Below are 18,206 nucleotides of genomic sequence, written 5' to 3'. Positions count from 1 at the left end.
CTGGTAGTAGCATAGGAGTAAATGTGTAGCCATACTGTGAGCTGATCACAGAATGCTCTCCTTGTCTTCCTTCTATTTTGTTTTTTACCCTCCTCCCTCTCTGTGGAAAGCAGAGATTATTAAAGCCAAGATTTGGGAAAATGACTCACTGATGATCTTGTTCAGATGAATTTATGAATGCATTTTTTTGGGGCATATGAAGATCTTCCTCCAAAAACCTCACACAAATAACCCAGACTTTTTGAAAAGGTGAAGCCTCACAACAAATATGATGATAGAACATTGTACATGTTTTCTAACTGCACTCAAGTCCAAACAGGATGAGTTATTGAGCACATGCTGAACAGAAATGTTCTAGAGGAAGTACTACTGAACAAAACGATCTGTGTGGAGATCCAGGGATTACTGGAAACATAGATACATAAACAAAAATATGAAATAAAAATCGCAGATCATAAAAACTACTGGTAAGAAAATACAAGTTTTGCAGCTCATGTTACTGTTAATTCAATGGGATACAGCTGCAGGTTTTCTATACAATTCAATTTTTAAGGTCTGAAGTAATAACACTTCTCGTACCATTTGTATGCTTTATAACAGAGCTCCACAGAAGAACATTTTTCCTTAATGCCTTACTCACCATCATCTTCGACCTTTTCAACAAATTTTACCTCTCTCTCTCCATACCATTACAAATAATTCTCTTCCTTTTCTGCCTTTCTTTAAACTTAATTCCTTATTAGCTGTTAAAGATTATTAGATTAGTCTTTGAAATCCTGAGTAAAAGTCTCTTTTCTTAAATGAAGACATATTTCGAAAGAGTTTTATTACTGCATCTGACAGCAGAATTTCATCCAAGCTTTTTTCCTTTGATCTGTGTAATATAAAACTTTGGACTATTGTGCATTCACAGAAGTCTACAGAAACTTCTGTCAGGTAAAATCAGGGCTTCTTCAAAGCAAAAGGGGCACACTCTCATGTAAAACTTGCCCAACAGCATTGAAACACTTGGGTCTCTCAACTGAGTTATCTTGTTGGAACAAAAGGGAATTGAGCTCACCAGACTTCTGATTATTACTATATATGATATTTAACCTTTTCATGTGGTAATAGTTTCAAAAATACTCCTGTATTTGTTTTAAGGCATCAGTTCTTTGGAAGAGTTTCTCCTTAATCAGTTCAATGCACTTAGAACAATCACTATCATGCTTTTATTACAAACAGGTGTATCGTTACTGGCTGCCACAATGAGTATTTTACATTTAAAAAGCTAGAATGAAAACACAAGTATTACAGAGTATATGCTCTGCACATCAGTGAGAAGAGAGTGGACACCATCTGGCTGCTGTCCAAGCTTGCTCTGTGCATTACAAAAATAGTGGTAAGTTCCAGCTGACGGGCAGCTTTCCAGCAGGGTAGTGGGCGACAATGTACTTCTCTCTCCCTGCTCATGTGTTTATATAGAGCTGAGAGAGAGTATGACATTAAAGTTTCGCTTAATACAACTGACATTTCCATTCACACAATATAATGCTAAGTAGCTTTCCATCCAGAGTCAGGCTTCAGAATCAACTGAATTTTATGTTCATGCTGGAAAACACCTGCCCTGCTACAGAGAATTATCAGTCTAAACAGGATTTTAAATGCCCCACTGTGACCCGAAACACATCCGCACTTTTTGCGTGTTTTTCTTCTCAGGAATCTCTGCTGTGTTTGCTTGTGGAAACATTATAGATTTTTCTCCTTAGCTCCCACCTGCAGATTTGTATACCCATTCAAACTGATACAAGCATGGCTGGAAAAGTTAAGCTTAACAGTGCATTAGCCTGCCTGAACCAAGTCAGTCTACAACTTTTTAACTTTCTTCTTTATGAGAAAACAATTCAGAAGGTATTTCACAAAGACAAGCCAAAGGGCAGAAGTGAAATCATGAGACATATGAATTAGATCTGTAGGTATTCTGATGGTGACCACAAAATTGTATTTTTGCTCACAAACTGAGTTTTGTATGAACGTGTAAAATAAGCACAGGTTTTGCACCAATGTAAAATTGATCAGAAATGTGGGCTGTAATTTTATCTACAGAAAAAATGGTTTAGTTTGTATTATAAAAGATCAATGCTAATGTAGAAATGTCTCCACTCTATGGTAACCAACTTTTCATCTAATAAAACTTCATATACCAAAGACTGGTTTTGCCTTTTAAAAAGCTGAAGTCAAGAACCTGGCATAAGGCCACAAACACACTTTATCTAGAAGCAATTAGTTTGGGTTATTTTGCTCATGAGTTTCAATAATGCACTGTTGAAAATTCTAGTTATTTTGACAGCAGTATCTGTCCCTGAAGTAAAGGCACCACAAATCATTCAGGAAATGTGTTAAATATATCACAATTAGGTTTTGCTAGCCATATATCATCCACATTCCTATAACATGATCTTACCCAAGGATCAGAAGAATTCAATGCACTTCTGAATCTGTTCATACATCCATTTTGTAAAGACTGCACTCCAATTATTTCAGGGCTTGCTGACCAGAGGAAGAGTGTAATAGCTGTAAGTATGCTTACTTCATCAAGAATAGGTTTAGAGGCTTCTGAAAAACAAAACCAAATATGCTGCTAGCTTATTCCAAAAAGGCTTTAGCATTTATTTAGTAAAAGTCAGTGAACACAGATAAACTTACAAAGGGGAAATATATACACTTGATATTATTTGCAACTGCGCATGCATTTACTTATTACAGTATCATTATTGACTGTGACTGACAAAAATCTGAGCAACTCTATTCTAACAGTTGTTTTAATACAGTAAGTCAATCTTTCTGAAACTTAAGTATCAAGGCAAACATCATCATCCACACTTTCTCAGACCAAGTCATATTTTTGTTTTCAATGTGTAAACAAGAGGGGAAAAAATATTTTTAGATCCTTTCCCTGTTAAAGATCTACTTCACTTTTTAAAATTATTATCTTCAGCTGATACAGCAGAGTAAGAAAGAGATGTCCAGCATGGCAACAACTTTTACTTAAAATGAGGTTTCACAGAAAACTAGTTGATCTGACAGCCAGCTGTCACCACTAGGAACAGTCTACTTTAACCTTTCCTGCTTTTCAAATAGCCTGTATTTGCCATTGTCATATTTTTTTTCCTTGTATAAGCTCTGTCTTCACAGATCTCATTCAATAATTCACAATTATTGGAACAAAAATATGTATATTTATATATAAACTATTATAATATATATAAAAAGCACTGTTCTGCTGGTCTGGTTGGCCACATTGGTTCTGCTCTCCCCGAGAGGCACAAAGAAACAGCATATATAAAGTCAGCAAAAAAGAAAAACAACATGACTGCCCTTCACAAATGTCAGCTAGTCACTCAATTGGCTTAGCCATAATGTGAAACCTCACTTCAAAAAACTACTGCAAGCATTTAAAGTGACAATTTTTCTTACATTATTTAAATTATTTTATATTTACATTGTTTAAATTTTATTGAATGATGAGGTTTGAAATTGAATGCAGTGGACCTTGCTTAGATTTTTGTGTGTGTGACTATCACACTTCACAGAAGATTGGAAAGGAAAACATATACTCTTGCAAGGAACCAAGAAAAATTTCTGAAGTCTCCAAAAAAACCTACAGCCAGTGATGTTTCTGGAAAGAGGGCCTGAGAAATCTCTACAGTAACTAAAGGCTGGAAAACGAGAGCTGATGTGACAAATCAAATTAGAAGTTTGGCTTGGTTAACACAAACCTAGTGATCCTCCCCCTTCGGACATTTCAGAATCATTTGCAATTACCTACTCATTCCCCATCTCTCACATGAGTAACTCCATTCAAGCCTCTCTTCACTCTCCACAAATGGCTCCTTGGCAATGTAATGGGATGTTTTTCTCGCTGACTACCACTATGCAAATGGCAAATCTTTGTGTCTCTCTTTTGCTAACTATGCAGCTGAGACTGTACATCTTTTTCACTTTTTGAAGGGCAAGGCAAAGCACGCATGTGAACTGTAAGAGGTGGTCTGCAGTTCTCTGAAGAGACACAGTAACCATTGTGCTGATGAGTAACAGGGATTTTTTAGACCAGGGAGAGGATTTCTTTCTCACCCCAGAAAGCTTTTAACAGTATTTTGAGTATCCTACTCCAGTATGAACCTTGCCACAATTATCTGTGGCTGTCTTCCCACTCATTCACTTTAACACTGACTGTCACTAAGACTAAATGACTTGTGCCAGAGTAAAACCTGAGAGGCAGTGGCTGCCAGATGCACAGCAAAAGGGAAAACTTCTAACTGGAGGTTATGATCAACACTATCAAGAAAACAGACCAAACAGGGACAAAACTTGGTGGGAACTCTTGAGATATAACTACTTTGTAAAAGTCAATGTTCTGCTTTTCTTCAATAAAATCTACTAAGCAACTGAGGAGTTTTGCTCACTCAGGTCTTATATGAAGTTATAGGCAGATACCATACCTACATTTTCATTACAGCAAAATCCATTTTTCTTGAATTTTAACTCTCCTGCACTTGGAAACCACTTACCAGGCTGAGAGTCTTCCAAGATAGATGCCAGAGTGCTGCGGATAAGACCTGTCCATTGTTTCTGAGTTTCATCAGTCTTGACTGTTGGAAGAGTAACAATAGTTTTTATCCCTTGAAGAGCTGCAGTGACTGGAGGTGGGACCTGATTATCTGCTGACTTTACTGCTGTTTCTTTCAATACTCTTGTTATCAGAAATAGGATAGTGGGTAAGATTGTCATACATCCTAAAAAAAGAAAAAAAAAAGATAAAATAGAATTTCTAAAGTGTGGTAGATAACCTCTCTGTCTTTCCCAATATGGATGCATTTGGTTGGAGACAAAGGAGATGAGATAAACTGCAATTCAGGTAACAAGTGATATGTGTCCTTCAACATTTTATCACCAAATTGATTCATCAGTACTACTGAAGTGTATCATAACCCAAGTCATACAAGCCAACAATTGAAATGCTGCTGTCACATTCAGGAATGATGATCTAGCTATTAAAGCTTTGTCCTACATGGCATGTGATATATGGTATGTCATCCAGGTTGCTAAGTATCTTAAAACAGGATCTGCATATCACTAGGGGCCTATAAACAGCAAAAAAAGGAGGTCTGGAAACAAGTATCCAAACTAAGTTATTGCATGTTCCAAGTAAGGTGGTGTGTGGTACAAGCCCCAGAAGCAAAGTAAGGAAGCTGTTTGGGTGTCTCAAATCCTGGACAAAGGCTGTCAGAGTTTCAATATCACATGTAGACTTTAAGCCCCTACAGGACTGAAAGAAGAGGGCTGTTGGGTTTAGGCATGCAAAATCAATCTATGGATCACTTCAGACAGTCAGGTCTCTTTCCATATCTCTTCCATGCTTCATTTTCCCACATCTGTGGAAATACAAATCCTGCCATTTTCCTACTTCTGGGAATGCTGTGAGGATTAATACATTAATTAGAACAATTATGACAGGAAGGGGCTGCTGGAGGTCATCTAGTTCAACCACCTTTTTCAAAGCAGCCGTTCTTCAAGACCAGATTGCCCAGGATCTTATCCCATGGAGACTGCAAGATGCTTGTATTTTAAAGAAAGAGAAAGAAATTTAAAAAACCACCCAATCGCAGGAAGTGATGAATTCTTTTTGTTCAGTTTCCCTTATATCCAAAGGCTCAATTAACACAAATATTTGTGTATGTGCTATCCCTGCCTCCCTACAGCTATGAGCTGGCTACATCTTCTGAATGAGGGGAAAAAAACAAATCCCTATCAGACTAATCTCTATAAACTTACAGTAGTTTCTGAGCTACTTTCAGTGGCCACTTGCCAAATACTGGGAGTAACACCCTCACTCCAGACTACACAGAAGTAATACTGTTCCTCTTTTGCCCACCCTCTTTCCCATCACCCTCTTAAAAAAAAAAAAAAAAAAAATCAGGAATCAAATAAAAACAGGGAAACAGGGCACGACTCCAACTCAAAATCTATTGTTCCTTAAAGAATTGCAAGACACAAATTCACAAATTTCTGATGGAAGACAGGCCATAGTGTCTTTTGAGCATAACTTTGTCCAAATATCTTACTTACAGTGCATATCATTAGGGGACCAACTCTAAAACATCTTATCTATATGAGTGGGTAAAACTTCCCAAAGATTCTTGAGACAAAACTTAAGCGATTTGCTCTCCAAAAAACAAAAGTCAAAGAGCACAGCCTCCCATGTAATTGTGTCCTTTACCCCTGAACTTAACTCAGTGCAATTATCCCAGCTTACACACATCCTTTGTGACAGTCTTCCTGGGCAGAAGAAAGCTCCATTTAGTTTATAATCACATTTGGAACGACTGACAGCCAACGGCTGCAAACCCAAGTGTACCACAGATGAATTGTGCTGTTTTTCCCTCAGTAGGATTATCTTTTCATACAGCTGCTGCTTTTCATGAACTTTTCAGGAATTTAATTATCTTCAAAATGTCTGTGTTCTTTTACAATATGATTAAAATTGCCCAAAAGGTTTCAAAAGCATGAAAAAAGGGAAAAAAACCCAACAATAAAATCAGATTGTGTCTTGGGGTACAAAGCTAATTTCCTCAGCAAATTGGCAGCACACATGCAAATTTAAAATCAAATTTCCTTTACGCTGCTCACTGGAAAAGCCTGAATTCTTATTTAGTTAATCACCTAAATATACTTATCAACAGATGGCCCTTAAAGCATCCATAGCAATATATTTACAGTTTGTTTTCAGCATCATATCCGCACTGTGCTGCCTCTAGAATTATCACTCGCACATATTCTGCTACGATGCCTTACCTGCTGGAGAACACAGGGAAGGCAGGTCAGACAGAATATTAACGCTGGCAGCCACGAGACGAGCACTCTCCTCAGAGAGGTGGGATTTGGCAGCAACGTGACTTGGAGAATCCGACACTTTTGAACTCAGATAGGGCATGTGTCGTACTAGGATAAACATGAGCAATTCCATGGCTGCAAAGACCAGAGATTTGCCGGGCACAAGACCACCACTCTCACCTCCCTCTCCTAAAGCAAGAGGATTTTCTTTTTCCTCATTATCATCTTCATCTGAAAAAGGAAAGAAATGTCTGAGGAGACAGTTAAAATCCCATACCAAAGACTACATGACACACTCTTCCCAAAGAAGTTAAAAATCAAGGAGAAAAAGTTGCTGTACAGTAAGATAGGCCAAACATGGCTCATGTCAGAATAAATGTTTTAGTTAGAATGACTTAAAGGGGTTTACAATGCCTTAGAAGTATTGTGATTGCAATAATACTTACTAAAAATCCATCCAGAACTAGAAAAAAAAGTAGCCTTGCACAAAATAAAACTACAGTTAATGATTTTGCTTCTTTTAAAACTGATTATAAAATTAACAGCAGTGAATGCCAAATAAACAGCCAGGACATTTTTTTAAAAATTTCATAGCTATTAATTAAATGTTCCACCCTGACAAAATCTTATTCTAGTCTAAACTGATTATGAAATAAGAGAACAGAAAAGCACTGTAGGATTCTACGAGTAAGTTCATGATTTGAGTGTATTCAGTTCAAAAAGTCTCTCTTTTGATGGCAGCTTGGCCAGCTGCAGTCTTTCCTTCTCCCACTAAACAGCAACAGAGATTCAGTATGTCAAAGCTGGCCTGAACTACCCCTATAGAGCTCCTATGAATTTAAATGATTGCTACTGTTATCACATTCATCAATCTGAAAAATGCAGCTTACTGGGCTGACAGTAAACAATTCCATTAATTCATATGAAGAAACAGAGCCTGCATTTTCTGTTGTGCTGGTTCATCAAGTTCCAGCAAAATCTTCTCCCTGTTTTTATGTGGAAAACAGGCAAAAGCTATCAGTTGGGACTTTTTTTATCAACAGTACATCATACCAGATTAAGATAGTAATTTTCCTTAGTAAGAGAATATTCCTTGGGTTTTACTTCACTTCAGGTAATAGAAAATCTGGCAGACCTACCCAACTTAACCAGGTATCAATGAACTATTTGCCAGGTTGCCACTTGGAAACTAATTCACCTAGCAAAGACGGAAACAGTACATCTAATATGAGATTTTTAAAGAAATGGTAAAGGGATAATCGAACATGGAGATTCTCTCTTAAAAGAAGAGGCCACTAAAAGTACCTCAGTAAGTAGCTTTCAGACTGCTGGCCAAGTTTTGGGTATCTCCAAGCATGGAGATGTCACATCCCTGGGCACCTGTTCTACTGCTTCACCGTTCCCACAGTGACTAATTTTTTCCTTGTATCCCATCTGGATTTCCATTGCCTCAATTTGTGTCCATTGCCTCTTGTCCTGTCACCACTTGCCTTTCAGAAGACTCTGGATTGGCCTTGTCTTTAAATCTCCTTTAAGAAGGGGGATTGCTATTCTATCCCATATTAACCCTCTCTTCTGCAGACTAAACAAGTTCAGCTCTCTTAGCCTCTCCTCATGGGTCACACACTACACCTCCCTAAGCAGCTTATAGGACCTCCACTGAACTTCCTTCATGTTAGTCAACATCTGTCTTACTCAGAATGAGGAGGAAGGGCAAAGAGAACTAGACACTGCTCCAGATGCATCTTCATAACCATATCCTTAATCCACTGGTCATGCTTTTCTAACACAGGCCAGTAACAGAGTCTTCAGCATTGCATAGGTTTCACACAAGAGATTCACATACACAACTCCTCATCTGGCAAATCTGCTATCCAGTCTGTTAGCCCACCAGCCTATACCAGTGCACATTCCATTCCAAATGCAGAATTTTGCATTTGTCTTTACTGAACTTCAGCAGGTTCTCAGACCTGCAGTTCAGAATTCCTCTAAAAGGCAGCACTACCCTCCAGCGCACCCACCATTTGCACAGTTTGGTATCACCCACAAGTTTGCTGAGGGTACATTCTTTCCTACCTGTCCTATGTGCTTAACAGTAGCAGGCCCAATACTGATCTCTAAAAACATCAGTTGCAACCAGCTGCCAGTCAGACTTGAATCACTGAACTCCATTCAAGCACAGCAGTCCAACAAATTATTCTCCTACTTCTCAGTCCACATCACTCCAATTTGACAATGATATTGTAGAGTACTGGCTCAAAAGCCTTGCAAAAGTCTAAGTAAACAGTATCTACCACCCCACCTCCAAAGCCAGTTATTTCATCACACAGGGTGATGAGGCATTATCTACTTCATGTACTAAGTGCTTTCAGAATAAATTTACTCCAAAACCTTTCAACAAGCACAGCAGGCTTACTGGCAAGTTCACTCAAACCCCACCTCACGTCCTACTCAAAGTTAGTCACAGCATCTCATTTTTGCCATTCATTGGAAAGCTTTCTTGAACACCACAGCTTTTCAAAGATGACTGCAACAAACTTAGCATGTCATCAGCCAGCTCCCTCAGATGTGTCCCATCTGGTTCCAGGGTATGGCCAGCTTTTTTGTAAGCAGCTCCTAACTGGATGCTCATCTGCTGCAGCTAGCATTGCTCTCCCCTAAGCTTGCTCACTAGACACAGGAGAAGTAAGCAAACAAGATAATAGTGCCTTAGTTTTTCCTCTAGTGTGTTTTGTCATTAGATCACCCAATTCATTCAGCAGCAGGTCTAAATTTCTTCTGCTGACAACATATCTATAAATGGTGTTCCTGTCACACTGGACATTCATCATCAGTCTCAGCTCCAGCTAAATTGTGCCTTTCCTAGTTCCACTCCTCCATACCCAGAAGTCTTCAGTAGTCTTCCTTGGCAGCTTGCCCCCATTTCCAACATCCACACACTTCCTTGTCACATCTGAGCTCAGTCAGAAATTCCTATTCAGCCAAGTCAGCCTCCTGCCATGATCATTTTGAATGAGCTTTATTTTGTCACCAAAGATGAACAATCCCTCTTTCCTTTGCCCTTCAGGAAAGCTTACTACAAGATCCCATCTACAAGCTCCCTGCACAAGCCAAAGTTTGCCAAGTAAGGCCAAAGCTTTTGCTCTGCTACTCATTTTCTGCCTTTCCCTTGAAATTATGACCTCCACTACCATATAGATGGTACAGCCACAACTACCATTAACCTTCATAACCATTTCTTCTGTATTAGTGCAGAGAAAATCCACTGAGCCCCACTCTTATTCGGACTGTCCAGTATTTGGACTGAAAAAGTCTGTGCCTCGTACACTTCTGAGTGCTAGCCTCCTGCAGTGTGACCCTTCCACCATATGACTGGATGGTAAAAGCCTCTCATGAAGCTCCCACAGCTTGATTGGAATGCTTCTTTGGGTTGGTTTAATATGGCTTCATTTGCCTCCCCTTCTTGATTAGGCAGCCTGTAGCTCCTGACTGGTATGACCCTTCACTTCCTTTCAGTGGTATCAGTTCTGATCTCTCAAAGTAGGACAGCTGGCTCCTCTTCCCTTGACAGATCTCTACAGCGTTCTCCAAATGGGTATCTGGAGAGAGAGCCTTTTGTTGCTGGAAGTCACAGCATTGCAGCTGCCACCTTCATGCAAGTGTCATCCTCCAGGGCCATATTCCCATATAGCCTATGGCTGTCTCTCCTTCTGAGAAACATAGGACTTCAACTCCTGCACATGCAGGGCCTCTGTGGAGAACACTTCATTCCTCCATTTACCTTTCCTGACACCATAGAGTCTGCTCACCTTCACAAGCATTTCCTTCATGTCTCACAGGTGAGACCAATGTCACTTCCAGCCCTGGCTGCACAGACAAGCCTCTGGAGCACAGACACATCAGCACTTTCATCTGAACTTGAAACCTGGTCATTAGACCTCTGATGCACCAGAGATGATTGTCCCTCAGTCAGCAGACCGTGTTGTTGTATGTCACTGCCATTGTTATGCTGACTCTAGCAGTCCTGTACAGTCTTGAGCAGCACTTCTGGGCAGCATGAGCATGCCCTTCCATGCCAACTGCCTTGCTCCTGTTGCACACCCTGTTCCCAGAGCTCCTGGTTGCTGACACGCCCTGAGTGCCCTGAATGTCAGTGAAGTAAGAGCTCAGGTGCAAGTCTGCTCCACATCCTGGCAAGATCTCCTGGGCAGGCAACTTTTCATACTGGTTCCAGGACCAGTTCACTCACCTCATGAATGTCAGTTGTGCCAGGGACACACCACAATACCCTGGTACTAGTGGCTAAACCATCACACTTTAGAAAAAAGGTAAATTACATACTAAGGAGGCAGTCAGTAGAGAAACATTAAGGAAACTGAGCAAGGTAATAATAAGGGGGGTGCTGGGTATAACTTGCACCACTCATACGCCAGAAAAATGAATGAAAACCATGATGTGAAATGAGAATGATCAGAGGAAGAAAAAATGTATCTTACAGGAGTTAAGAAATCAGCAGGTAATTATGAACACAATCAAAATTATCTGTGGAATACACCGCATTTTCCTCCTCAGTGTAACAATACTCTAATGCAACTGAGTTCCTTTCCCAATATGAAAACCTGTTGCTAATTTACTCTGCAAAACAAGCCGTGTTTTCAGAATCTTACTTAGTGTGTTCCTTTTTTCCTGCAAATAATCTTGAGCTGCTCTTACTATCTGCTGGACAACTCCTGTAACCAGTAGCTGGACTGAAGGAGGATCCCAGGTCAGGAGGAGTCGGTGAAGCACACTCAAGAGTTCAACACCAAGGAGCTGCAGTGAAACAAAATACATAGAAAAACATTAATTAGGACTAAGCAATTCCTAATTGTTATGTCACTTGCTTATGATGAATATATACTTTTCTCACACAAAAAATAATTACAGCTTTTGTAATCATCATAGATGAAAGACGAAGACATAGAAAAAGCTGATTGTTTCAACACGCTCATACATTACCTGATCCTCTGCAATATGGATCCTGGCACAAGGGGAATCCAATAAAGTATGAAGTGCTTGTAAGCAAGATGTAACATGCTCTACAGGCTCTTCAGGTCTCGGGGAGCACAGAAACTGTATACTAACACCTGAAAAGAGCAATAATTAAAAAGAATGTTCATATCATAATAAAATCAAGTTTTCTTTTAAAATTTTTTTATAAGTATAGCAGGTTCTTAACAAGTTTAGAAAGCTAGATGTTTTTCTCAATTCTTCTTCCTTTTAATTAAAAGAGAGTCTATGCAGAAGAATTGTATTCACTTCCTCTTCTGCATCACGTCTTCCCCAAAATTTGGCAGGATAAATAATGCACAGCAACAACAAGCAATTTAAGAATACTGAACGGAAATCCGTATTTTGTTCGAAAGATCTATCTGTATGTCAGACATATGAATCCTTCAGTTGTAAACTGAGTTTTATTTTCTTGAATTCCTTTAAATGTAAAGACAAATGAAACAAAGCTAAGCCCCAAAAATCATGCAATATTCATCTTATACATATGGCACTTAATTCCAGATTTAAATATGTCTTATCTCAGACAACTGTTGGCATTCCTCAGAGTAAGAGATTACATCCACCTCTTAAAGCTGTTAGGTAACAACAAAGGGAAACAGTCAATGCTACTCACAGATGAAAAGCTGATGCAAAAGCTACTCCATGTGACTTGCCAAATATCAGTCTGTACTAAACAGTGTTTCTATAGGGGTGTGTATTTTAATTAACCTCACAGCTTTTGCATCTTTGAAGCATAACATTTAGTATCATCTGCATTATACTACAGTGTAGAACAGTTCCTACTCATTTTATTCAATTAAATAAATCACAATAATCACACTGACAAATATTCTGTCAAAGCTACAAAGAACGCAGGAGGCAGAGAGATAAGAGAGAGGATGAGACACAGATTTTCAAAACTTTACTGTCCAGACATGCAATGAATTTTAAACTTCACAGACTTCAAGCAAAGTATCTTTTCTCATTTTCATAGGGGTTCATACCATAACATGCTGCTACTGAATTCTAAACTTGTAACTCTTACCCAAAATTAAGTGCATTCGGTCTTTGTTGATCTCTGGCAAAGATTTAGTGGTGGGTGGAGTTCCAGGTGTCTGGTTTAACATAATGGATGTAGCACGTTTCTGAGAATTAGGCATTGCTGCAGCAGTATCTTCTGTTGACTCTGACACATTAAATCCTGTACTGTTTAGCCAAAGTGCCACTGCATGTAGTATGGGAGCCCAGGAGTTTCGGTAATGCAGTCTAGCTGTATCAATAGTTTCTGGCGTGTAAAATGCTCCTCCTGTTAAATTAACAGAGCAAAGGTAAATTCTGAAATCCTCTACAAGTGACAGATAAAAAGCATGTACTCTGAATTTATTAGTCTATTTATTCTGGATGTGCTTGATTACATATTCAGGTGTAATACTTGTTATGGCAGTACATTCCAATTCACCTTGTGCAGTAGCAGTAATAATATCTCTCATGAACAAGTGCAGTGGCCTCGATAAAGCAGTAAGCAGAGAGCAAGAAAGGCAGGCACAGTCATCAGGTCCTGCAGCACTTTTAGTACAGAGCATTCACTCTTAATTCAGCAAAATACTGTAAAATGGTATCTGCTCTAATCTCAGGGGTGAAGTTTTTCATACAGACAAGATCATTTGGATTTGATACCAAAGTATTAGAGGTGCAGAAGTGTTCTTAATTCTACAAAGATGTGGTTTTAATGATCTCAGTGATTCAAACAAAGAGTATATTCATTGCAAATTGAAGGAAAAAAGCTTCAAGTTCAAAAACACTGCTACTACATGCCCAGGCAGAAATTTATCACTTGCATACAAAAACATGCATGTGAAATAATTTATAGAATAATTCTGAATGTCCAGCTACAGGGTTTTTTTCTGTTTTGCAGAACACAAAAAGAAAATTCAGTGCATACCATCTGGTGGAAGCTGGGTAGCAAATTCAGCTGGTAAAGTTAAAAGAGCGTAATCTTTCAGCGCAGCCAACCAGAGACGGCTCAGTGCAGGCAGTTCAGGTTGTACAAGTGTTATCAAACTGTCTGGTGGCAACTCATCCACGGTACCAAAATCATCCTCATCCTCCTCTGTGCTCTTTAAAACACGCTTTGGTTTGGTTTCTGCTTCTTTCTTAATTTTCATGGCAACAACATACACCTAGAAGTAAAACATGTTGAAGTATGTGCTGTGAGATTCTAAAATGAAAGCAAAACAGCAGCCCTTCCCACAGATTCCACACAGATGCAATTCACCAGAAAATTACTGAAAAAAAAGGTTTTTAATACAAACACATCTTATTTACATCCTTTCTTTTATTTCTACCAGTATATATATATATAACGCTTAGGTTCATAAATGGGACTTTCCTAAAACAATTAGGCCACACACTTTCTTCCTAAAAATGTGCCAATTATAAACACTTGACACTGTTAACTAACTAGTTAGTTAAATAGTCAACTAACTGCAATATTTTCCCACAATCTATTTTATGGTTGTTTGATTTTTAGTGTTTTTTGGGGCAAGGAGATTTTGTTTTCTTGTTTGTGGGGTTTTTTTTCAAGTTTAAGAGCAGTAAGATGGGAAGAAATTCAGAATCTGATAGGGTATGAGTGCATATTTTTATACAGAAAAGTGTAGCAAAACAACAATCATGCCTCACTGTAAATAATGGATCAACAGAATGGCAGAGAAAGATATTGAGGTTAAAACATCCCAGGAGTAGAACTGCAACAGGTTAGGAGGAAGGTATGCAGCCAGCATGAGGTGTGAGGCTGCTGTTACACTGTAAAGTGTTCTCAAACTTTTAAAGATTTAATGGTCAATGTTTACCTCAGCCCAGGCTTTCAGAACTGCAAGTTTTTCCATAGTAGTTGCACTCTCTCGGTAAAGCTGGCTAGAAGATCCTTTTCCTGCTTGCACTTTATCCAGGGAAGAGACAAGAAGGTTGTGAACTCGGCGAAGATCATTCAGGTCACTTACAACCCCACTTCCTATCCAAGCGCTACATACCTAGACAACAAAGTTAAGAATCATTCTAAACTAGCAAAAAAACCCAACAATGCTATACATGAAAAAAAAAATTAAATCAGTTGGAAAACCAAACCCAAAACAACCACCAGGAAAAACTTAGGCATTCTTCCTGCTTAAGACAAATAAACCGGGTTTTCCTTTTTTTTCTTTCTACCCATGACAACAGAATTGCTCAGGTGGGTGGTTATAAAGGCTGTATTTGCAATGCATATTACAAGGGAACTCAATAGATATATGGAAAATATTTAAAAAATTTTTTAATCCTTCATAAATAGGTTATAACAATTTTTTTATTCTCATCCCAAGTGTTTGGTCAATCATTCAGGTAATGAGTCACTGCATTCTCTGTGAAGAATATACTGGACAGCAACCAAAAAAATCTTATCTTTAAAACCCCTCACATCTCAAATCAATATATAAGGCTCCATACTAGTGGGATGCTTTCAAATTATTAATGTCAAGAAAACACTTAGAAATTATTTTAAACATCGAGCTATGATTTGGAACCCAGAGTTTTACACCTAGAACAATCTATTCACAATGGTGGACAGACAGTTGGCTGTCTCTCAACTTTTCATTGGAATTAAATGGATCAAAACAGGTACTTAAAATAACAAACATCACACAGATTGTCTGCTCCTGACTAATGCTGTACATTGGCACTCATCCTCTGAAACACATTCATGCCCAGATATAATGCAGGCAATAGAAGAATTCTGGCGCAGCTGCTATTCTACAAAGAGAAAAAGTGACAAATTCTTTCAGAAGAGCTGCTCTTATTCTGGAGATGATTCTACAAGGATGAAGATCAGAAGCAAAAAAACCTCATGAAACTCAAGTAGTTCAGGTTTTACAAACTCTTTTTTTCAAGGCCTATCTCCAATTTATTTATTTTGCTTTTAGAGAACCAGTTCCATTTAATCCTTTGGGGAAGGAACTCTCTCATGATCTGGAATGATGGACATATTTAAAATAACATAAATGCAAACACTAAAAAGCATCCCAAACACATACAGGACAAAGCTGTTGAAAACTTCCCAAAGAACTGTTATTCATTCGCAGTAGGAATAAGACCAGCTTCAATTCTGCTGCTGAGCAAGTCAACAACTGTTTCCGTAATGACATAAAACTATAACATCCAGCTCCTTCAGGGAAGCTCATCTCTGTCCATGTAACTTCTAGAGAGAGTTAAATATCCAAACCTAATCTCCCACCATTTGATCCTGTAAGTGCACACATCTACTTTAAAATTGGTTGAATAGAGAAGATTTTGACAAGTTATAAGGAATATTAAATGGTTTCATACAAACTGCCTCTTAGTTTAGTTTTAAATGTGCAGAAACATTCTGTAAATCAGGCTGAACATACTTTTTCCTACATGTAGATACCAAGCTATGCTGTACATGATCTATCCTTGCAAGTTTTGCTGAAAATTAAGTAAAAGAACAACACAAAATCATGCTCCTGATGACCCAAATTTATTAAACAGAACTCAGAAACACAAGAGTTATCATTTTAAAACTTATGTTTGCATAGCTAACAAAACTGCTGCTTTAAACCACAGTAGTTTCTTTAGCTGTGAAAACCACATACTACTACAGCTATGTTGCTGATAGTTGATTTAAATTGCAGTATACAAGATCACACACAAGAAAACAATGCCACACACATGCAAAAAAAAAAATCTTTTAGCAAACTTTCACTGACAAGTTGTTACTATGACTGTAATGAGAATGCTCAGATCTTCTAAATTCTAAAGTAGAGCATTAAACTGAATGGAAATTTAGTGTTTAAAGGTAAATTATCAGTAATCCAAATGTTTGATCAGACTGAAAGAAAACAAATAAACTACTATTGGTCTCATTAAGCAAAGAGGTTTTTTCTTTTTTCTCTTTTTTTCTTGCAGGATTGACATGAAGACATAGTTCTAGATACGTTTTTTGATGTAGCTGTCTAAAAGGACTTCTGCACTTCTGAGGAACAAAATATTACTACTAGGAAACTCAAAAGATGTTGCAAGAACATCACAGCCTAAGTTTACAACATCTTCCAGCCATTTGATGCTACTTCTCTTGTGCATCCTTCTTCCAAAGAGAAGGAAAATTAGTTTTGCTTATAGTATGTGAACATTTTCCACTGTACCTGACAGGCCTTTGCAGTTATATCAGATGGTGTATCTTGGGAAAAAGCCGGCCTCAGAGCAGCTCCAACCTGTCGATAGGAAGAAAAATTTTTAAAATCCAACTAAAATAACAGGGACACAGTGTTGTTTATCTCACCTTGTTTAAGGCTCAAGGACAAATACAGAACAAGCAAGACAAGATTGCCAAATTTGGCATTGTAGTTATACCCCAAAATTATCCTTGCTGTCTAGCAAACATGTGCAATAGCATTCTTAACAACAACAACAACAAAGTCTTAAATTACCTTTTTTCCTGCTTGCCCATTGCCTTTTTAAGTCTCAACTACCTTTGTGAAATACGTGATATTATCTTCCTTCTGTTAATGAGTATCCTTTTAATCATTACAGTATTACAGGTGAAACTTCTGCTAAGGATCAATAAGCCAACGACAATTTGATGTCCAAAGGAACAGTGATGTGAAATCAAATGTTTATGTTTGGATTTGCATCAAGTCCGCTTGATGCAAATCCTGGCTGAAAAATGCCTTTTAGGCAGTTGCTACAAGGCAGTATTTTTCTGAAACAAAAGGACCAAGTCCAAGAGAAAGAAGCAATGGTTACAGCATTACAGAAGGAAGAAGAAAAAGACAGGAAGTGAAAAAGATGAAAGCCTGACTTTAAAAAGTATTTGGAAAGAACTTGAAGACAGAGTGAAGACAAAAGAGGTGAAAGAGTTAAGGTATGCAACAAAAAAAGCACAATAATATCCCAAAAACAATCTTTAATTGCCCACTTCCCAGTGACCTACTTTTGTATTTTTCATTTAAACAGAAGTACATTCAATAATTCCCAAGAAAACAGATTTATTAGATTAAATCTAGAACTGAGTGAATGATATTTTCCAATTCCTAATTCTACAAACTAATAGCCACTTCTGGAAAAAATTAAATGTAACTTACAATATTTGGCTTTCAAGCTACTGAATTTTAATTTTAACAGCTACTAAATTACAATAAATAGAGATACAAAAATAAAATTTGAAGAGGTAAATAAGAGTGTCTCTCCAGCACATTTTCACACAGAGAAAAATCTCCTCACAGCTTTTTTTTGAAATAACAAAACGTGCT

At 38.1% G+C, this 18,206-nt stretch overlaps 1 protein-coding gene across 1 annotated transcript in view; it reads right to left on the bottom strand.

Annotated features, from left to right (window-relative positions):
* The window catches only part of HEATR5B (HEAT repeat containing 5B), a 57,571-nt gene that overhangs the window by 5,100 nt on the left and 34,265 nt on the right, over nt 1-18,206 (bottom strand). The window contains exons 26-34 of the mRNA XM_032102565.1: nt 17,100-17,168; nt 14,757-14,936; nt 13,847-14,084; nt 12,950-13,210; nt 11,872-11,999; nt 11,541-11,685; nt 6,835-7,104; nt 4,551-4,775; nt 2,444-2,595 (exon numbers count right to left, since the gene is read on the bottom strand). Coding sequence (XP_031958456.1) covers nt 2,444-2,595; nt 4,551-4,775; nt 6,835-7,104; nt 11,541-11,685; nt 11,872-11,999; nt 12,950-13,210; nt 13,847-14,084; nt 14,757-14,936; nt 17,100-17,168 — 1,668 coding nt within the window. The remainder of the gene's footprint in view (nt 1-2,443; nt 2,596-4,550; nt 4,776-6,834; nt 7,105-11,540; nt 11,686-11,871; nt 12,000-12,949; nt 13,211-13,846; nt 14,085-14,756; nt 14,937-17,099; nt 17,169-18,206) is intronic.

This window comes from Corvus moneduloides, chromosome 3 (genome assembly GCF_009650955.1).
Source record: "Corvus moneduloides isolate bCorMon1 chromosome 3, bCorMon1.pri, whole genome shotgun sequence".
Lineage (NCBI taxonomy): Eukaryota > Metazoa > Chordata > Aves > Passeriformes > Corvidae > Corvus > Corvus moneduloides.
Note: the sequence above shows the minus strand (reverse complement) of the source record. Positions and strands in the feature narration are given on the sequence as shown.